The sequence below is a fragment of the Rhipicephalus microplus genome, chromosome 9, assembly GCF_043290135.1.
Source record: "Rhipicephalus microplus isolate Deutch F79 chromosome 9, USDA_Rmic, whole genome shotgun sequence".
NCBI classification, from domain to species: domain Eukaryota; kingdom Metazoa; phylum Arthropoda; class Arachnida; order Ixodida; family Ixodidae; genus Rhipicephalus; species Rhipicephalus microplus.
The window spans coordinates 133225717-133248647 of NC_134708.1; the positions used below are offsets into that span (position 1 = coordinate 133225717).

General features: G+C 47.0%; 1 protein-coding gene and 1 pseudogene across 1 annotated transcript in view; one reads left to right on the top strand and one right to left on the bottom strand.

Annotated features, from left to right (window-relative positions):
* LOC119163075 (uncharacterized) overlaps positions 1–22931 on the top strand; it is a 392637-nt pseudogene that overhangs the window by 316581 nt on the left and 53125 nt on the right.
* The window catches only part of LOC119163073 (OTU domain-containing protein 5-B), a 57125-nt gene that overhangs the window by 3916 nt on the left and 30278 nt on the right, over positions 1–22931 (bottom strand). Inside the window, exons 5-7 of the mRNA XM_037415007.2 lie at positions 19995–20332; positions 19329–19536; positions 5475–5627 (exon numbers count right to left, since the gene is read on the bottom strand). Of these exons, the coding sequence (XP_037270904.1) occupies positions 5475–5627; positions 19329–19536; positions 19995–20332 (699 nt within the window). The remainder of the gene's footprint in view (positions 1–5474; positions 5628–19328; positions 19537–19994; positions 20333–22931) is intronic.

Here is a 22931-nt window from a genome sequence, read left to right on the forward strand (position 1 = left end):
ATCATCGGCCACCGACTGTATCCGATATTCAGCGTCTAGTACACGCGCGTAAGCTACCCCATTAACTCTGATAATTTGCGATTCGTTTCGTGCTTAGGACTTGTTCTCGCTCACTTCGCCTACAACTCAGCATGCCTCCCGCGCGCGTGCGGAGGCGCGAAATCGGCTGTTAATTTGCGCGGAACGAATCGTGAAATATCGAAGTTCGTGAGGCCACGCCAACTTGCCGGCACAACAAAACGATTTTTCACTACGGCCGCCGATTCTTCGAACACCACCGCGCGCACCTTCTGCGCGTGCAGGCGCTCTTTCCAAGTTTTTCTACGTGCGAGTTTCCCGGACCTTTCAAGCAAGCTACTTAACGTGCCTCTTTCTTGTGTGTTTTGGTTTTCAAGGTCGCCTTCTCGCCGCATCCTCCCCCCTCTTTATCGCAACTCCTTGCCCTTCTCACCTCTCTTGCCCGTCTCCACCGCTCCGCGACGCCCGCCACGCTGGCTCAAATTATTTCATTTCGTTTCTGGACTGAAAACAGGCCCAGAGCTGTTCCATGCGTTCTATCATGTGTGTCGCGTGTGCGCGTCTTGCTCGCTCTTGGTGTGCGTGGACTAGCACGCTTTTTCCTGCCGCTCAACAAAACGTCGAAAGTGTGACCGCTTTGCTTGAGCGTAATCCGCGCGTTAGGTGCCACGTTTTGGAGCGCTTGCTCATAGCTATTGACCACCTGGCAGCCAACTGGCCGCTTCGAGCGTCCCGGTATTCAGCTGAGCATGGAGATGGTGAATATTTCGTGGGCAGCGAGGACGGCTACATGGCTACATGCGCGCGAGACAGTTTTCGCGAGGCCGACTTCGTCGACATCGAGCTCGATGCCGAGCCTGAAGCTTCCGAACTGCGGCGGCGATTTGTGGCAGCGCATCGTCGACTCCGACCTGGGAGAGCGGGTGGGACATCTGTTGCGGTGGGCCGACGATGAGGACGAAAACTGTGCACGGATTGGGGCATTGTGAATGAAGTACGTGGCGAGAGCGATTTGGAGGAATCGGATTGCGAGAACGACGAAACTTTGGAGCCAGTGCCTCATGCAGCTTATGCCACGGGTCTCGGCGAATGAGCACCCTGCTGTTTTAAATTAACTCGAAACCGCCCTTATTGCTTTTTCTCTTCGAAACACGTGCATCACGAAATTTTGGGGGGGCAAGAAAGGTTGCGTTGTCACTCGCAACTTTTTTAAATGCTGTGTTTCATTTACTACGAACTTCGGGATACAGCGAACGGATGCCGCGTCACGCTCAGGTTCATTATAAACGGGTTCGACTGTATGTATAACTTGCCCATGGGCAAGATTTCGTCAGTCTGCGTGCACGAGGGGTATTGGTCAGGCAAATGAAACAGGTGCGCTAATTGTTTTTCGATCGAAATGGAGGGTCTGCACAGTGCGCAGCGCACTACCTAACATCTGGAGAATGTGATCGCTGTGGCCTGCCATACTAGTTGGTAGGGCGAAGGAAACAGGCTTGGTTATTGTTTTTCGATCGATATAAAGGGTGTGTACAGTGCGCAGAGCATTATTATTCGGAGAATGTGATCGCTGTGGTCTATCGTACTAGTTGGCGAGCTTGTTTGAGGGGCATTAAAAAAAAGAAAAATGAAAGAGTCGAAGCGTGTTTACTGAATGGCCCTTAAAAAGCCAACTCCGGCAATTTTTCGGTCGATGGATCAAAATGAAATTCACTGGGTACTTTCATTTGCACATTTGCGCCATTCATGCCAAATTGCAGGCTTGAAACGTCTGCAAATGTTTTTCAAACCAATTTTATAGCTTGCCTTCAAGTGCTCCACTGATTTGCCAGAATTAATGGCAACATTGTGTGCGCGTGACATTGGTTTTTCCCTGGCAGAAGTGACAAAACTGATGTGCCACTGCAGTTTCTGCTTCTCTGCTATGGATTGTGTGGGTTTGGCCGGCGCTTCCTTGGCTGAGTGTGAGATTTCTTTTCCCGTGTTAATGGGAGGCGACAGGTGGCAAGCGGTGTTGTGTTGTGCACGATTCACCATATACAGTCGAGCCCGCTTATAATGAAATTGAGTCTGACATGGCATCCATTCGCTGTATCCCGAAGTTCGCAGTAAATGAAACACGGCCTTTAAAAAAGTTGCGAGTGAAAACACAAATTTTTTTTGCCCTAAAAAAGTCGGTGATGCACGTGTTTTGAAGAGCATAAGCGATAAGGGCGATTTGGAGTTATTCCAAACAGCAGCGTGCTCTTCACCAAGGCCCGTGGCATAAGTTGCATGAGGCACTGGCGCCAAAGTTTCGTCGTTCTCGCAATCCGATTCCTCCGAAATCGCTCTCGCCGCGTATTTCATTCACAATTCCTTAATCCGTGCATAGTTCCGCGGTGTCGGCATCATCATCGGCCGTAATGAAACCATCGCAACAGATGTCCTACCCTCCCTCCTATGTCGGAGACCAATGACGCGCTGCCACAAATCGCCGCCGCAGTGGTCTTGTTCTGAAGCTTCAGGCTCAGCATCGGGCCCGACATCGATGAAGTCGGCCTCGCGAAAACAGTTTCGAGCGCATGTAGCCGTCACCGCCACCCATGAAATATTTATCTCCACAGCTGAATACCGGGATGCCCAAAGCGGCAAGTTGGCTGCCAGGTGGTCAACATCTATGATCAAGCAAGGCGGCACCTAACGTGCAAATGACGCCCAAGCCAAGCGGTCCCACTTTCGGCGTTTTGTTGAGCCGTTGGAAAAAGCGTGCAAGGCCTCCCGTCCACTATCCTGACCACACACGCGCACACCAAGAGCGAGCTAGACGTCAACACGTGACACAGACGCCAGAACGCGTGGTATAGCTCTGGGCCCACGGAGGAACGAAAGATAGGAGAGGGCATGCCCAGCCGGCACGCTACTTGAAAAGTGTGGAGGAAATGACATCATGACGGCCATATTCACTGGTAACAATGGCGGCGTTGCTACCATTACGTGTTGCGCAGTCGAGCTGGTATAGCAGTGAGCGGCCGCGGCTGTTGGTGGCAGGTGTGCCTCCCCAGGTCTCATGCTCAGCCGTGGCGGACAATATCCGTGCTCTGCGCCGCGTTATTACGCAGTGTTCTCCTGGCAGTTACTGTACTCTTAGTAACGTCTACAAATTCGTTTGTCCATTACGGGGTTTCAGCAGTGCGTAGTACGAGTGCATATCCATGTGTCGTGCGGCGGATGAAGCAATTAGTGTTTAGCGAAATTGCGTTGGGCACCATAACGAAGCGGAACGACGACGAACGCCTTGCAGGTCAGTGACGGTTTAGCAGTGCTCCTGCTTGTGACAACGGACGACGCTGTTGAGCCCAGCAAGACGCCGTGAGGACCATGTGCACATACGTAGTTTCGTGTTGTGTGTGTACAGTAACAACCTGCATGTGCATAATAAACACCTTTTCTGTTCCGCTTGTTATACTCGCCCCCAGCATTGCATCTAATCTCAACGTTAGACTAACCGCATTCAAGTGTCACTTGCACCGTGCTCGAAGTCACCACGGTCGCAGAACGTTGACGCCGGTGAGTTTCACACGGAATACGGGCACAGTGGACAGGCGCTGCGTCGGCCTCGTGTCGGAATGCAACCGTAGAAGGCACACGACCAATCGTGTTGTCTGTACAGTTGCTGAATGAATGATGTGAAAACACTCGCTGTTGTCAGTGCATCTAGTGCGCGTTTTCTTGCCCTTGCTTCGTTGTCTGTGAGCTGTTGCTCGCTGTTAATACTCGCACGAAATGATTTCGCCGAAGGTGTCGCGCTGGCCCAGAGTGTTGAGCCCCGTTCCATTAGTTTCAGATCGTCAAGACACGCACGCTGCGCAGCTCACGTGCTTTCCGAGCAGGAGAGGGAGTCGTGCCTTCTCCTTTATGTTCGGATGTAAACAAGAGAGGAGAATTTGCCCAGTCAATATGGCCGACTTCCGGCTTCATCGCGGCTTCACAACGACTGACGTGAGGGCCTCTCCTACCTTTCCTTCCTCCGTGGCTGGGCCAGTTTCTAGTCTGAAAACGAAACTTCTGAATTCAAGCCAGCGTGGCTGGCGTCGCGGAGCGGTGGAGACGGGCGAAGGAGTTATCATGAGAGGAGAGCAGATTTGCGAGAGAAGGGCAAGGGGTTGCAATAGGGTGAAGAGAAGGGAGGATGCGGCAAGAAGGCGACCTTGAACACGCGGAAAGGAGGCAGGTCGGGTAGGTTGTTTGAAAGGTCCGCGAAACGCGCAACTCGCACGTAGATAAGAGTGCCTGCGCGCGTAGAGGTGAAAGCACGGCCGCCTGAATTGGCGCGTGCGGCGGTGTGCAATGCATCGGCGGCTGTAGTGAAAGAATCGTTCTGTTACGCCAGCGGGTTTGCGTGGCCTCGCCGACTTCGTTATTTCGAGATTTGTTCTGCGCATATGAACAGCCGTTTTTACGCTTCCTAACGCGTGCGGAGGGCATGCTGAGACGAGTGCGAAGTGAGCGAGAACAGGTCCTACACACGAAACAAGTCGCGAATTATCAGAGTCGGTGGGGCAGCGTATGCGCGTGCACTAGAACAATACGATAAGAAAAGACGTAAATGATGGGATACAGTTGGTGGCCGACGATGCCGACAAATGGCCTGGTCACTCTAGGCTGGCGACGCCAACGACAGTATCAGCAATCAAATACAGGGGAGATGGCCGACCGGTCTTCGAAAGATTGGTGGCAGTGTAAAAACACGGGCCTCATCTCATCTGGCAATACGGGGTGCTCAGAGTAGCGGGGGGGGGGGGGACAAAAGGTGGAGGGGTGCGTAACAAAAAGCGGTCGGGGAGAGCGGCAACTAGAGGGGCAGAGGCAGGGTAAACGTTTAACAATAAGAGTTCATGGGCCCCTCGCCGATGCCTGACCAGCGGTTAAAAGTGGTTTCCCGGGAAGTCGGCAGAGCGCGGACTCTGTTTGCTGTAACCGATCGGTGGCGCTCGGAGACGTTCGTTGTAAGTGGGATTTTGTGCCATCAAAACAATGTACATTTTCACGGTCCCGCGGATATTGTTCATTTTAAGCGAAAAGTTTGTTTTAAGTTTAAGGGGCTGTTATATGTGGGCTCGACTGTATTCACCATAACAGCGTAAGCATTCTAGCCGATCGCCGCGGACAGCATGGACAGGTAGTGCTATCTGGTGGGCATTATGTGCAATCAGGCAGGTTCAGGCAAATGATTACATCACACGTTGAAGCACACTCAGTTGGGTTTTAATATCGTGCTTTTTCGGTAATCAAAAACTATTTCTGAATTTGTTGAGCATTTCAGCCATCTGCACGTGACAAGTGTCTCAGAAACATAATAGCACCATTATCCTGACATGGTCAAAAAAATGGCCGGAGTTGGCCTTTAAAATCGGACAATCTTGAGCTATACCAGACAATCTTAAACCGGACAGTGCCAGCCTTCGCATTCTTACCAAACATGGACGGTGGCAAGTGGTTGAGGAAGGAGGCCGTTTCGATCAGGGAGAAGCCTTCTTCTTGCAGCTGCAAGTGTGCTCCTGAGGACGGCTGCTGCAGGTTGTCACGGGAGCTGGACAGGCCTGAGCTGCCTGCCTTGGGGCTCAGCTCTGCACAACAGCATGGCCGCGTTTCATCAGAAGGTTCTCCCACAGCCCTTGCACCATTATTTAGGAAGACGGTATTTTAAAAGCTCATTCACCCCCATGACAAGCATGGATTGCGAATGGTGAGCAAAAAGAAAAGTGAAAAGTGCTCACACTGTCCTGTGATAACAGCTGCCAACATGTAAAATTCACTTGAGAAGCGTGTGAACTTGAGCTTGTTGGTACAGATCCATATGAAAAAACAGAGCAAAAACAGCAAGGAAAAAGACAAAAGAAACAGGACGGAATGCTCCATCCTGCTTCTTCTGTCTCTTCCTTTGTTTTTTTTGTGCCGTTTTTTAATATGAGCATAAAATTCATATCTGCTTGCATTGCTATTGCCCAGCGAAATAAGCTGACATACTGTTCTTGCTCCCCTTAGTGGTTCACAGGTTTGCGACTGACGACAGGCAATTGAAAAATCGAGCAGCCAGTGACTGAGCCCAAGTACAGTAGAACCTTGTTGATGCATTTCTGTATAGGGGGGACTCAGAAAATAGACATACGGTCTGAATATTAAGATCCAAATTGGGGTATATTTAGTTTTTGAGACTGCAAGTATAGGAGCTGGGAAATCTTATTAAATGGGAACATATGAACGAGATTCTACCATACTTGCTTCGCAACTAAAGCGGCTATTTGCAATCATTGTCCAAGTTGGATGTACGACCTGTGCAAGTCGCATTGGTCAATGAGACTTCAATCTTCGTTGTAGCACGGTAAAAGACACGGTCACGTGGAAAAAAAAGGCATACAATGACATGTGGTACTAACTTGTCACAACATGTGTACAACATGTCAACCAACATGTGTACGCTTCATTGAAAAGCAGCAAGAGCAGAACTAGGCACTTTGCAGTTTGAACTTATCACCAATGCAACCAATTATTATCCAGAGTTTATCAGGCAGTATCATACGGCCTAATGTATTCACTGACCACATACATCGTAGTGGCTCATCCTACGCATACTGAGTAATTAGTCTATAGCGTGACAACTTTTGGCAGCACAAAAGTTGTGCTCCCCGACCCGCCCAAGCCATCTCGCTGAAGCGCGCACGTGAAAACATTGGACTTTAGATGCCTTAGACGGGTGAGCCCCTCGTCGACCAGGTGAGCGCACTCACACATAAAACAGGCTGTGAGTGCAAAGTCTCTTACTCTGAAGACCTACCCTGAACTACGGTCCTAAAATACTGTATCCAAACACTCAAACCTGTTGATGAGTCATCAAAACTGCTCGAGCATTTGCCTTCATTTTCTCAACTCCTCCACCGCGAGAATGCACGCTCACAACACAGCACACACTATTTTCTGCATAGAAGACGTGTGAGGGCCCGTCGCGCCAACTGTTCCCCTCATTCTTTGCATCCACGCAGCAGCATATGCTTGTATGATTTCGGAATTTTAGATTTCGCCATCCGTCCGTCATGTTTTTACTATTCCCTTGCGATGAGTTACAATAATTACGTATACGGCAAAATTCAAGCTCACTGTTATCAAGTTTGTGGAAGAAAACGGGAACAGTGCCTACACCAAGCACTTCAGCATGAAGTTCTTTAACATGCGATGATCAGTACGGGAGAAAGCAGCTAAGTGCACACTTGCTGATAGAACTTCCTGCCGGTGAAAAGACCTTTTTAATTATGTGCGAAAGCTTAGGTCCTCCAGTATCGCCATGTGGCAAGACCTTATTTCGCTCAGTATTGTTGGTAGGGCATCAAGAAAATCAAGCATTTGAACGCGCTCAATGGCACTGAGGACGATGCATTTTGGGAGGGCGGTGCGACAACAGCCGCGACAATGATTATGAATCAGACCTTTTGGCTATTAATTCCAAATCAATTGTACAGGACCCGAGTTTTCTGGTTAAGATATGTGCTAATTCTATTAAATAAACGAGTACACTTCGTTTGTGCTTCAAGTTAAAAAAAAAATGTTTTTACCATGTGCATGAGGACTGTATACTACTGAACATTTTTCGGATGCTTTCACGAAAATCTCTGCCTTTTTGGCGCACCCCTTTTCAAGCTCCAAGATCAGGAAAAAAAGTGCCCAATTTATGTGAGTAAATATGGTAATTATGTTTTGCTTTAAGAGAAGGTTTATAGGCAGGCCAGATAAGCATACAAATACAGTCAAATAGAATTTTTTCGGACACGCTTAATTCGAATTTCCAGTTAATTAGAACCGACACTGTGGTCCCGTCAGAGCTTTGTGAACTCTAATGGGCCAATACGCCGGGTAATTCGAACACGCAAGCACTTGCGACGGTAAAGTAGAATAGACCGCCCTCCGAAAATGCTCTCAAATGCCTATCTGCGACTTACCATGTGCCATGCTCCCCCTTTCCCATCCCTGCCGCTTAGAGACTTCTCTTTTCAACGCCAGGACGAAGACAGAAAAAGAAAAGAAAAAAGAAAACTGTGGCAGAGTGTTTGCTTTCTCTCAAATGCAAATCTGCGTCTCTCCACATGTGTCAACCATGAAGAGACGCTCCTCCTTTCTCGCCACAAGCCCACCACACTGCAACTGTGGTGCAGAGGGTACCAGCAACAAAAATGCAGTCGTCGTCATCATTATTTGGTGTGAGGTGCGACTAGTTGACTAGGCTTCGGAAGGTCATGGCGAGCCGGGGCGCTTATTGCCCACCAAAGATCCTTAATATGAAGGTGGACATTCTGTGCGAAGTTTTGAACAGCGTCCTTTCCAATACTGAAATCGCTAAGAGGTATGACATTCCCAAGACAGTGATGCTACTGGCTTAGGATGCTTTGGAGCAGCTTTTAGAGCAGGTGAAAATGCATTTTGGAACAGTAAAACTGGATTATGTATACACGTATTACTAGAAGCTAATTTAAGACACGTACTACGTTTGCAACAGACAACTGATAAAAGCACAATGCACTGCACGCTTTGCAACAGACAACTGATAAAAGCACAATGCGCTGCACGCTAAGCATAATAAATACCGTAGAACCTCGTTGATAACTTGTCAAAAAAAAAAAAAAAAAACACGGAAGATAAACGTACGATCCGAATCCAGAAAAAATTGAGGCTGACAAGTCCATATAGAGGTGTAAGGGCAAAAAAATTTTTCTTAAACTAACTTTCTGCTGCTGCCTCTCATGGTTGGACAAGAAAAGCTCCTTCTGCACACACTGTCAACCCCTGTTCGCATTTTCATTGTTTTCTAGCAAAAGACGCTTTCTAAGCTTCCAGCCCAGGTCAAATACTAGGTCAATCCTTGACCTAGTATTTATGGATAGCAGAATTACTGATTATACTGTTTCTGTTAACGGACTATCAGACCACAAGCTTGTTCAAGTGTGCATAAAAAATGTACTGCCAGCCAAGTCTCTCAGAGAAACAATACATATAAGAAATTTTGCTGCTGCAGATGATGTCAGCATCTTACACTACCTCGAGACGCAACTGGAGACGTTTGATGGAGCAGGTGAGGTCAATAAGTTGTGGGATAAGTTTAATGATATCGTTGATCTTTGTATGCATAAATACATCCCGATAAAAGTAAAAAAACGTCAAAAGACGAAATCCTTGGGTGAATCGAGAAATCATACAGTTAAAAAGGAAATTAAAACATAGAAGAAAAAGAAAAAACTAAGATCGTAATGAGATCCATAATTTTTCAATTACTCTCAAGGAAAAACTATCGCAAAAGAACACTACCATTCCCACACTTTGTCGAAGTTTATGAAAGAACCGCCACAGCGATTTTGGCATCACCTCGCTCCATCTTGTGAGAATGTGACCTATATTACGAATAATTGATGTATAATTACCGACCCCACTCAAATTGCTGATAAATACAATAAATTTTTCAACTCTGTTTTCGACCCCTCGACACCTTTGCCTACAGCGATAAGAGCTAAAATGGATAAAGCGCATTCAGACATGCTAGACGTTATGTTATCTGAAGAAGGCATACTTTCTCTCCTGTTAAACCTTGATACCAAAAAGTCTCCTGGCCCGGATGGCATTCCTAATGGATTCCTTAGAAGATATTCGGAATGGATTGCTAAGTATTTACTGATAATTTTTAATGTGTCTCTTGAGCAGCATAAATTACCACATGATTGGCTAATAGCGCGAGTCGTACCAGTACACAAAACAGGTGATAAACATTAAGTACAAAATTACAGACCAATATCTATTACATGCGCATGCTGTAAAATATTCGAGCATATATTATCAAAAAGCTTGTTTAGTTTTCTCGAAAGCTCAAACAGGTAAAATCCTAACCAGCATAGATTTAGGAGACACTTATCCACAATCACCCAACTTGCTGAAACAGTGCACGATTTCGCTGAAATACTTAATGAAACAGGTCAAATAGACGGAATTTGCTTAGACTTATCGAAAGCCTTTGATCGTGTTTCCCACTCGGATTTAATTGGTAAATTACTTCAGCTCGGAGTAAACTTAAATATAATGAAGTGGATTGAATCATATCTAGCTGATAAGACACAATACGTCGAAGTGAAAGGAAAGAAACCGAGAATGTTAAATGTAATGTCTAGTGTCCCCCAGGGATCAGTATTAGCACCTGTTTTATTCCTGTGTTATATAAAAGCTATTACAAGTGGCCTTAGTAGCAAAATTACTGCTAGTCTGTTTGCAGATGATTGCCTAATATATTCTAAAATATCATCTCATGAAGATCATTTAGAGTTAGCCTCAGCACTGCAATTCATTGCTGTGCTATTGGTGCACACGATGGAATATGAAAATAAATCAAGAGAAAACAGTATATGCGTGCATAACTAGGAAAACAAAAAATATGTCAGTTTTCAATTACATATTAGACGGAAAGCCATTGACACATGTTAGGCACTTTAAGTATTTAGGCATTACGATATCAGATGACTTATCTTGGAAAAAACATATTACTAACTTATGTAATGCCGCTGAGGTTAAACTCTGGTCATTTAGACGTAAGTTTAAATTTGCTTCCCGAGATGTTAAACTAACACATACCTGACTGATACGTCCCGCACTAGAATACGGAAGCATAATATGGAATCCACATACAAAAAATGAAGTAAAGAAAATAGAAAAAGTACAGAGGTGTGCAGCAAGGCTTACTATGTCAAAATAAAGGAACATAGACTCAGCGACCGAAATGCCGACTCCACTAAAATTGCCTGAGCTTTCATTGCGACGAAAAGTGGCTTAAACACAAAATTCATATACTTAAACACAACTGCTTTATATTTAAAGGGGCACACGGGTCTCTGGGGCCGAAAAGTTGCCCAAAAACGACTTTTTTTTAGATGTCATTTTTGAAATCTACAGGTATTTTTCTATTAGTTTGCTCAGTTTTTCCTCCGAAAAGTTGGTACTTGAACAGCAACAGCTACTTATAAAAGCCGTACGGGCCCGATTTGGCGAGATTCTGACGCCAAAACGGCAATTTTTCAATAATTCCTTGCAGCTGCGCCACGGGCAGTATCGCAGTGATCTAGGTCTCATTTGAAAGCGCGGTCTTCGGTCTTCAATTTCCCGCCACTCTGGCTCCTGTCCGCTCATTGGTAGAGTAGAAAACACGCGCCAAAAAAAAAGCAAAAATACACGTTCCTATTCGCCGGCGAGCGCACGTGACTAAACAGCGCAACGCGATTGGCCGCAAGCGGCGTGTGTCGTCTGCTTCGCGCCGTCGGCGGCGCAGTCAGGCGCCATATTGCTCGGACTGAGAATGACGGATTAGCCAAGGATTGCGCGCGATGTGGAAAGCCGGAAGGAAATTCGACACAAGGAATCAGTACGGCAAAAAAAGAAAGAAGTCGCTCCTCGAGAACTTCAAAGGCCGTTCCGCGTCAGCGAGGAGCGCTGAACGAGCAAGCGACCCACCTTCCGTGGCCAGCGGCGAGGCCCCTAATAACATAGGCCTAGCACCTCCGCCGCCGCCCGCTCAAGATAACGCATTCGGCAGCGGCCGCGTTCGTCTTGACACAGCAGTGCTGCACCCGTTAGAAGTGGCAGAAGTGCGTCGCAACGCCGAAAACAAGCTGCAAGAGCTCGCTTCAACTGGAGCAACACAACGCAAGTGCGGCCTGTTAGCCGATATCGACGATGCCGCAGCCACGCCGCTGGACGAAACACGGTTTTTGATAGTGAGTTTGGACCAGGTGAACGAACTGATGCGTGCAGTGAAGTGCAAATTGTGCTCCGGTGATGTAAACATCGGCAAAGAGGACAGGGAGTACGACCTTGCCGTAAAGCTAGTGCTTACGTGCGCGACCTGCGGCGATGTGTCGGTGGCATGGAGCTTGCCGCGCGTTGACGGCGAGAGCAAGGCAAAGCCGTTTGCCATCAATGTTTTGGGCGCGCGCGCTATGCAGTCTACTGGCAATCAGCAAACGGCATTCAACGACGTTTTTTCATCGATGAACATTTCTTCACGCGGCCTGCACAACAAAACGTGGCAGAGCTACGTGAAGACGAAACTGACGCCCGCAGCTGTTCGTGCGTCGGAAAAGCTGACCGCGGAGTGCGCGCGATCGGTTCGGGAACTGTACGCGGAACTGGACCTCGGCAACCCGGGCAACATCGCTGTGTCGTACGACGGTTCCTGGATGACGAGGGGACACTCGTCGCACATCGGAGTCGGCACAGTTATCGAGTTGTTTACGGGGCTTGTGCTCGATTATGTCGTGCTCTGCAATTTTTGTGCCAGCTGCGAGCGGGCGCCTAAAGAAAGTGACCCGTCCTACGACGAGTGGAAAGCGAACCACCACTGCCAGAAAAACAGCACAAAAAAAGCTGGAGAGATGGAAGTGGAAGCTGCCCTCATTCTGTTTCAGAGGTCGTGGGAGCGTCATAAGCTGAGATACACTACAGTTCTTTCTGATGGCGACTGCCGCACCTACCCTGCTTTGAAGGAAGCAGATGTGTATGGTTTTATAAAGGTAACCAAAGAGGAATGTGTGAACCACGTCCAGAAGAGGATGGGCACGCAAGTGCGCAATCTCCCCAAGCAGAGGCCAGCTGGCTCTGAGAGCCTCAGTGGTAGGGGGCGGCTGACTGGTGACCTGGTTAACAAATTGACCTCTTACTATGGCTGGGCCATCAAATCTTACAAAGGGGACGCGCCAGCCATGCACAATGCTGTGATGGCCACATACCACCATGTGACGTCCAACGATGCCGTGTCCAACCACAGCCTGTGCCCTACAGGTCCTGACTTGTGGTGCCGCCAGAACGCTGCCAAGGCCAGGGGTGAGCCGGCCCCCAAACACCGCTACAACCTGCCGCCGCATGTCTGTGAGGCCTTGCTTCCAGTGTACGAATGCTTGGCGGACAAGAAGCTGCTGGAGCGCTGCCAGCGAGGCATGACTCAGAACAGTAATGAAAGTCTCCACTCTGTGATTTGGTCGCTGGCCCCGAAGCAGCGCCATGCATCACTGCACAGTGTAGAAGCTGCGGTCGCCGATGCAGTGATGAGGTTTAATGCCGGAAGTCAAGTAACATCATCCAAGATCCTCAAAGAGCTGTGCTTGAACCCCAGCCTACTGAGTAGCAAACGCATGGCTGAAAAAGACCGCCGCCGAACCAGGGACTCTACCCTCAGGCGTGCGTCTGCAGAAAATGTGCAGCGGACGCTCAAGAAGCGGCACCTGGATGCCAGCAGTCAAGGGGACTATGCTTCTGGGGACTATGCTTCTGGGGCCTACTAGTCATTTTGCTCCAAAAATGTACAGAATGTTTTACCGTTTACATTAAACATGGCACCGTTGTGTTTTTTGCCATTTTCTCAAAATGCATATTTTTGACGTTTAGGAAATTCTTGAGAGGTACATATCGGCATGCGGTGCAGCTAGAAAGATAATTTCTTTTGCATTGTCAAGCTGAATGTTTAAACCTTGAAGTAAGGGAAACAGATTTTGCATTTCACATTTAAATAATTGTTTAAATAACTGGTTAGCAGGCATACTTTAAACCGAGAAATTAGAATTGATGTAAACTTGCATGTGTGATTGCCAGACAAAAAAACTGCTTCCGTCATTTCATTCTCCACAACTTCTAGTATCTATTCATGCCATGCTGGTAATTTTTTGTTGACTAGTTTTTTTTCTATTGTTCTCAAGAACAATCACGAAAGATTTTTAATTATCTCGGGAACTAATTAGCTTACATCAAAACTAATTGTATATTTGAAATCAGCTAAAAAAACTGAACAAGCCCATGGAGTTTCATTAAAATTGGTTGGAAAGCAAAAAAAAAAAAAGTTTCTAAGACCAGTGTGCCCCCAACCCCTACAGATTCATAGAAAACAGAACTTCACGTATTTCATGGGTTGTTGGATCTAGCCACGAGGACCAGTTTTTGCCTACGCCTACAAAGGTTGACACCTTTAAATATTCCCTCTTCCCGAAAACGATTGAAGAATGGAACGCACTACCCTACAGCATTACTCAAATTAATTCTACAGAGGAACTTGAAAAGACGGTAATGGCATATTACTCCTCTAGGTAATCATATCTGGGCGTTATTACCTCATCTCTTCTACACGGAGATGTTCTATTTTTTTGTATATTTTTCTATAACAGTACGTGACGTTTGTAGGAAAAGTTCCTACGACGCTGAAGTTTGTGATGTATATGGTATAGCCTTCATCAAGTGTGTTGTATGAAGTTATGCTACCATGCCAATCGTTGGTGACTACTGTGTAAACCTTAATTAACTTACCTGTAGCATTGGTCCTCTGTTAAAACTGCCCATTGTGTTGTCTTTATTGATTTCATTTTGTTGTGCTTGTGTCAACAAGCGAAGTGTATTTCTTTACCCCACCCTGTAACGGCCTTTGGCTAACAGTATCAATAAATAAATAACATCAAAAAACTTTGTTATATCGAGAAATTCGTTATTTCAAGGTTTGTTATAAGCAGGTTTCACTGTATTTTAAATCTTTTGCATGAGAATTGCTTGACCGCTTAAAAGTGAGCATTTTAGGATACGGGGCAGCTGGTGCACCAGCCCAAGAGTAAGGCATGCCTGGAAGAGTCATCACATGCTCAAATATAGTCACTACAATTGCCATATGATGAACAAGCAGAACGTTGGCTCGACTTGTGAATTTCAAAGTTGGCTGGGTTGCCTTGGTAACGTCTTGACTACAGCGAGCGTCTTGGTAACGTCTTGTAGCCATGAAGGTGTTCACAAAGCAGCCCGCATGCCGGCCATTTATATATCCACAAGTACATTTTTTGGCTGCCCAATTTTTCAGATATGCATAAACATTCAGATGCTGTACGGCACCGTCACAAGCCAGTGTGTAATAACACCTTGAATTTCGGACATCCCTAGCATATGTATATTTTTCTTAGCTGTTGAATTCAATTTTTCAAATTCCTGCCCCCATGTTCGAAACAACATTCATTGCAACCCCAGCTCAGCTATGTCCAAATCTCGTGTGCATAAATCGGCACTTTTGTAAGTTGACGTGTTTGCTGTCGCAGTTAATGTCCTAAAGTCAGCTTCACCCCCATGCTTAAATGGTATGGGGTGAAGCAGACCGAAAGTCTGACGGGGCCACAACTGCGGCACAGTACGGTGATGCTTTTATGGATAAGCATCGGAAATGTGCGGAGGTGTGATAGCAACAAGCGACAAACGCACCAGTGTGGCTAATTGCTGACAACCCTTTATGATAAGAATTTCTAGCCAAGTGCTCAGTAGTGCATGTGGGGTAGCGTCGTTATGAGCGTACTGCATGCTTTTAAAGACGATAGTCTTTCTGGGGAGCTTCGCAACAATTTTGATCTGTCTGTGTGTACATTTGTCTGTTTGTCCACCCTTACCGCGAACTGGGTACCAGCCGATACCCCAAACGACCGATCCCATCCCCAGCGCCCACTAATGTTGCTCAAGATTCAGCGTTCAGACTTGTGTGATTGCCAATTAAAAAGTAATTATTGCACATATCTGAGACACCATAACAACACATCAATATTCTGTATGTCTCTCTCTTACTAGAAAAGATATACATGAGTAATTCTAAGGAGCGTAGCGTTTATCACGTAGCCCTGACCATGCAAGGCTTGCACGAAAAGGCAAGCGTTTCCAACGCTTTGCTAAGACGACACACGGTAGTGGCACCTACCCATCGCCTTTCGTTCTACACCTCATCACCTCCGAGACAGGTGCGCATGCTCGTCTCAGGGCCTTGCGCTTCATTTTCCAAAAAAAAAACTGCCAGAAGGCGCTCGTGTCTCACGTGTGACATGACTTGATGCGCTCATTCGCCTCCGCTGCACGCTCGAGGCACTCTAACGCAGCGCCTCCAGAATACCATTCATTGATTTTCTTGCGCAGAACAACAAATAAATGTTTTTTCACTCTCTCCACACGCAAGACTATCGTCTTTCGACGAAATTTGCAGATTAACATACAGATATGGGGCCAATTTTTCCAATAGGTGATAACCCTAATGCACCATGCCACTGTTTATGCTGACTCTTTGAGCGAGACCGCTAAGTATGCCGCAGAGATGCACTGCCTTTACAAACGAAAGGAGCTGGCCATCACCGCACATGTGGGAGCGAAATGGACATCAAGAACACTGTCACGACAAACGCGTTTGCATACTGTACAGCAGTGTCCCGTCAGAGACGGCATCGGATTAGTTTGCATTGTGCTGCACACAACTACAGTCGAATCTCATTAATTCGAGCACGCTTAATTTGAACTTCCGGTTAATTTGAACTCACGATGAGGTCCCGTCAAAGCTATGTGTATCCCAATGGGCGGAAACGCCTGATAATTCCAATGCGCAAGCACTTGCTTGCGCGTTGGTTAATTAGAACATACCGCGCTCCGAAAATGCTCTCAGCACTCTGCCCGATGCCGCGGCGGCACCTGCGACATCTCAACGCTGCGCGAGAAGGAAAGGAAAAAGAAAGAAAAGGCTGCGGTGGAATGTTTGCTCTCTCTCAAATGCGGATCTGCGATGCACCCGTGTCACGCCTCTCCCTTTTCCGTGCCTGCCACGGAAAGACCCTTCTCCTTCCAAAGCCGCGCGCGAAGAGAGAGAGAGGAAAAAAATATGTCGCTAGGTTGAATGAATGTGCGGTTGAAGAAAAAGAAATAGGCACTACCTTCTGCAGCCCTTGCCTTTGCGGGAGCACGGCTCTGCGTTTTGAGGGGTGGGAGTGTCTCTCACACGCCGGTGCCACGCTTCCCCTTTCCTGTGCCTGCCACGCAAACCTTCTTTCAACGAAGCAAGCGAACAGAGCAAAAAGAAAAAAAAGCTGCCGTGGAGTGTTGGTTTTCTCTCAAATGCCGATCTGCTTCTCTTCTCGTGGAAACCCTCCTCCTTTCTCGTTACGTGCTGACCATGCTGCGGCTGCGTAGTGGAGAGGCTACGTAGTTGTCGTCGTCGTCTTTAGAGAGTGTCGGCGCTAGACATTTCCGCACGCAACTTATCTTGCCAGGAGAATGCTGAAGCCGAAGTAGAAATGCTTTGCAAGCTGCGTGCAAAATCGATCGATTCATTGCAAGGCAAATGTGTGCAGATGCACATCACCAATTGCTTCAATTAATGACAGATGTCCTGTAATTTGTGAATAAATGTACCGCAATTACTCAAATCTAACGCGCACCTTTTTTCCGGTTAAGCGAGTTCATAAATCGCATGCCCGTTAGAATCGAATACGAACAAAAAAACTACGGTCAATCTATTGCCATCGGCAAATCCAAAATGGCCGCCTCCTATGTGCGTCGGCATGGCGCGTCGGCCATTTCAGCCTATGTGTTTCCCATGTGCGGCACTTCGTACGTGTGCTGAGGAGTTCGTCATCTAGTAGTGCATTAGCATCGACGGCGTGGAAGGGCCGACTCCAAAAACTCGAGTGCACCACGATGCCACTTTTAAAAGAAAAGTCATCGCGTGTGCAGAAACGGGCGGAAATCGGGCCGCATCGCGGTCGTTCGGAGTTCCCGAAACGTGCATGCGGGACCGACGGAAACAAAAGCAGAAGATTGTCGACAGCAAAGCTTCACGCAAAGGCTTCAGTGGACCACAGCAGGGTCGGTTTCCGCAAATTAAAGAGCTGCTCGGCGAGTATGTGCTTGAGCAGCGAGCGGCACAGCGGCCCGTGACGACAGAACTGCTCCAACTGCGGGCTATGCAAGTAGCCTTAGAAAAAGGTCTAATGTGGAGCCAGTTTAAAGCGAGCAGGTGCTGGCTAACTAACTTTATGAAGAGGAAAGGCTTTTTCTTTCGAAGGGGAACGGGCATATGGGAAAAGTTTTGCGGAGGAGTTCGATGAAAAGCTTCACAGTTTTCAGAGGTTCGTCCTAAACCTGCGGCACAACAACGGCTACCTGCTTGGGCAAATCGTGAATGCCGATCAGACGCCTTTTTACTTCGACATGCCTGGCACCACAACCGTCGAGAAGAAGGGGGCGAAGCAAGTTTGCGTGCTGACATCGGTCCACAGTAAAACTACAGTGACGGCAATGCTCTGTTACACGTCAGATGGGCACAAGCTTCGCCCGTACCTCATATTTGAATGGAAGACGCTCCCAAAAGGAGTCGTTTTTTCGAGTGGTGTGATCGTGCAAGCCAGCGAGAAAAATGGGTGCGCGTTGCAATCGATGTCTTACGTTTTTTTTTTTTTTCCGCGGTGGAAATCGGGTGCGCGTTACAATCGAGGGCGCGGTAGAATCGAGTAAATACGGTAAGTCTTCTGAAACTTCCCCCTCATGTGTTAGCTCAATGCACATGCACCACTGCATGGAGAGACCTCCGTTTATTTAGCATTCATTAATTCGAACTTCTTGTAATTTGAACAAATTTTCAGGCTCCTTCAAATTTGAATTGAGATTCGACTGTAAAAACGATCGGTTTTACACAGTAGCAAACTCTGCGTGTCGGTGGAGATTTTGTATAACAGCACAGCGTTTATGTGAACGCATGCATCAGGAAAAGTGGCACGAATAGTCCGCTCTTTTGGTTCCGCGCTCAGCGTGTATCGCCAGCGCTCAGCACAAGATGCAAACAATTGGAATTTGCATGTAGTTCATAATGCATTCATGAAAGCCCAGACATGTCCCAAAATACCTATGAAGTGTACTGAGAGGCATTAAAGCTATTTCAGATATGGCTGTGGTGATCTGACCACTTGAACAGAATGAAAAAACATCTATTCGTTTTGTTTTTGTTTTTCCCCTATAATTTGTAAGATTTCGCAGTTTCTAAGTCCTATGCAGGTGCACCACGATGTCGCCTTCAATGGGAGAACTTGAAGTAGTTAGTTTCATTTCTGAAAGTTGGCATCCACCCTCTGGCGGGGGTTTGGAGCAGACTTGCTAAATTTTTAGGAAATGTAGCAGGACGTAGCAGCCAGATCACTTGGGAGCAATTTGGTGCGATTGGCGCAGCGATAGCATCACTTTTAGGAGCACGCTGTCAACATACCTCAAGTCTTCTGAAACTTCCTTTTCGTGTGTTGGCTCAATACACATGCGCCACAGCAGGTAAGCCCTCTGTTCAATTAGCTTTCATTAATTTTAACTTCTTTCAGTTCAAACAAATTTTCGGGCCCCTTCGAGTTAAAATTATCAAGATATGACTGTAGCAGGCATACAAATGCAAACAACACACCACTGAAGAAATGGCCCACATAAGATGGCTGGCTGCTCACCTTTGCCATCACCGGCGTGGGTTACAGTGTCCGTCTGGTCCGAGAGTGCCTGAGCCCCTCCGAGTGGCGGTGTGCGAGGACTGGCTCGTGACCGTGGAGATGCTCTGCCTCCACGTGGAGAAGAGGACGCTCCAGATGCCGCCGTGTTGCCTCCAACTTCCACCAGGGGGGAGAGGCTTGAGCTCGATGTGGCCGTGGCTGACCGGGTCTGCAACACAGAGAGGTTAGCATTTCAACGAATTCAACAAATTAGTTTCTCATTCTTACTAATTTTCCTACATTTTCAGCACTTAAAGAAGCTGTAATGCTAGTTTAAAACACAGTTTCTCAAATGCGCACACTTTTCTGATGCCTTGCGATAGCGTCTCCAGTGTTCTTGCTGTTCTGCCAGCATACCAGCTGCCATGGCTACACACAAACTATAAACCTTACTTCCAGCAACCAAAATGAAGGTGCATGTGAGGTGTGAGCCTCCACCGGGGAAAAGGGTGGAGACCAGTTGTGTTGAGTAGTTACATCCTGTACAAAGTAACCATAGCAAGTTTATTCAACTTGCGTTCACTAATAAACGGTTGTGAAGCCTCTCTAGGGGCAAACGATATTAACCCTTCAGGAATTGGTAGCGACCTCCAACCACTTGATGGATAGAGAGAGAGAGAGGCCCACCTTCTTGCGGGTGCGCATCTCGTTCTCACGCAGCCAGTGCAGGTAGGACTCGCGGGCCACCTGCTCCTCGAGGGCCTCGCTAGTGGCCTCCCAGTCGGTGGCACGCAGCTTGTCCTCCAGCATGGCCTGCTCCAGCTGTAGCTCCTCCGAGGCACGCAGGGCCTCCTTCACCAGGCTTTTGTCTGCCAGGCCGGGCTTGAAGGACGGCAGGCCGAGGCCCACGCCCACCGTAGCCTTGTACGGGTCCACAATTGAGTTGTAGTGCACATTGCGGTGGTAGCTCAGCCGAATCGGCTCGTTGTCCGTCTGCTGGCCCCCGTGAAAGATGTTGATCGGCTCTGCAGAGCAACAGGTCTTCCCTCAGGAAAGGGCTCCACGGGAGCAGAATGACGTTTCTGACAACGCTACTAAGAGTTAAACCTGATACGCACATTTCCTAACGGGTGTTATGTAAAAACATTGACACTGCATTAATCCGTATCTGGGGTTTAACATCCCAAAACCACTACATGATTACGAAAGACATCGTAGTAGAAGGCTCCGGAAATTTCGACCACCTTGGGTTCTTTAACGTGCACCCAAATCAGAGCATGGACACTGCACTACGAGTCAAGCTTAAGTGCAGCTTGACGGCACCACATTTCTTGGCAATGAAGACTTCATAAGGAGCCCATTCTCATGCATTACATACCTCATGCTAATGCTTACTACTCACCAAGACTATACCACAATAGAAACATGGGACAGAATAGTGTAACAATTCTATTCTAGTGCTAGGTATTTATTTTTGCGTCATCACAAGTTCACTCACTTATTGGGACAAGTTAACCATGAAAGGCTAATAATATTGTAGAAACCCTTACAGTCTGCACTTTCCAAGAAGTAAATTCCTGCAAGCTCTTTCCTGGATTTTGCTAACCAGCAAACTGTACCAGCATTTGCTGAGTGCTAGTGCTCATGTCTCAATTTGATGAGCCTTAACGTGGTAAGAAGAAACATGCACTCAGCAAGACAATCTGAATGCCGTCTTAGTATGGGCAATATTATTCACAAAGACGCTTGTCATCAGAAGTCCTCCAAAGTGCACTGATGCTGCCGAGGTCTTCCGATTTGGAGAAATTTTTGGAGCAGCAAAATCTTCAGTTTGTAGCTCTTCCAACAGGCAAAATTTTCCATTTTGGAGCCCTTTTGAGCAGGTAATTTTGCATATTGGAGCATTCTGCAGCCAATTATCTTGGGAGCACTCCCAATTTCACTCGATAATGCAAAGACAATAGTGTCATAAATTTGAGCATTCTAGAACAACTTGTTCAGTTATTATTTTTGCAGCAAAGAAACAGATTTCTGGTTCAATAAAATTGCACTTGATCTAATAACATTTTAAATACATCTATGGTGTTATGAGCAGACATAGTAGACAATCGTTGAGACGTACAACAACGCCTCGACACTTAATACTCGCGCTTTCCCTAGTGAATTTTTCTAGGACAACTCCAAGGAGAAAGAGCGGTTCTTATTCTTCACGATCAATTATATTTCTGGGCATAACATGACGTCACTTACTTGGCTGACCTCATAAAGCCAAGCTCCTCCGACTTTCCCTTCCCTCTGCCTGAGGCCTCTCTGTTCTGCAGCAAGATCATTTTTTAGAGTGCTTTTAGGCTATCGTTTGCACATGCGCCGGGTTGCCCGTATATGAAGATATGCTTCAATCAAGCTTCTCCAAAGTGTCACAAAGTGCGATCAAAGATGGACTACATGGCTTTACAAACTTCGTTTTCCTTTTGCAGCGATGTTGCATATGACCAGGGAATTCTGTCTGTATGCCAAAAGCCCCTTAGAGCCCTCTACAAAGCAGTGAAAAAAAAAAAAAAAAACCTCACAGGGCAACTTATGCATTCGCCTGAGACGCAAGACATAAGTTATTTCGTGATTGTTGAAATAGCAATTAAATGAACATTATAGACTGCATTTTTGCCGTCGCCGTCACGTTCTGTGTAATGACCAAATCGATAACATCTCCCCGCGCATCACTTGTTTTACACATGGGGAAAAGCACAGGCATCAAACCTGGCTGAAGCAGAGATAAAATAGCCAACCTATCTCAGTTGCGCGGAAGGCGCATACGATAACATCACCTCGCATGCAAAACTACTCAGGCAGAGAGGAACATTTCGCTCATCTTCGAGGAGCATGAAGGAATGCAAGGGGAGGGGGTGTCACTAAATTAGCAACCATGCACTTTGACTTTAGGGGCACGGTCGTGATCACTGGCATCCGCGCTATTTTGGCACGCATCACAGACAGCTGCACGAAAAGACTTTGTGAAAAGTGCTTCGCTTCCTAAAGCGGCCATATGTTAAGATGTATGCACTGAGCCTTGATTTTGAAGGCGGCAATACCATCGTTGCGCTATTTTGGAAGTCCATTGGTGCCCTTTCAGACCCTAACCCTAGCACTCATGAGCTCGAAAGAATAGGGTCTTTTAGGGGCATTTACCGCAAGAGCAATTACAAACGAGGATTTGCTCGTGGAAGGAACTATGGAAAAGCTGTTCTGGATGAATATCCGTCGATGACATATATTAGAAGAAAAGTGCCAATGCTTTCCCACCATTCGCATGCTCTTCTGTGCATGTGAAGCACGGTGAATTCGATTGCGATGCCCAGAAATAGACGCCACAGACATTCTGGTGGCCTACGTGCAGTTATTAGTAAAAATTACTTTAATAATTAAACGTGCATGCAGTACGACTATTAAAACGAGCGACCTGTGCCGATGAATCGCCGCCACACTTACGCGCTACCGATTGCCCTAGCTGCCACTGCGTAGAGTGCGTTTTGCCGCTGAGCCAACTTGCACACCTAAAGCTGCGTCAGTACTTTTGAATACTTGGGATGCACGCGCGACTGCTGATCATTCAGTGCAATAATTCTA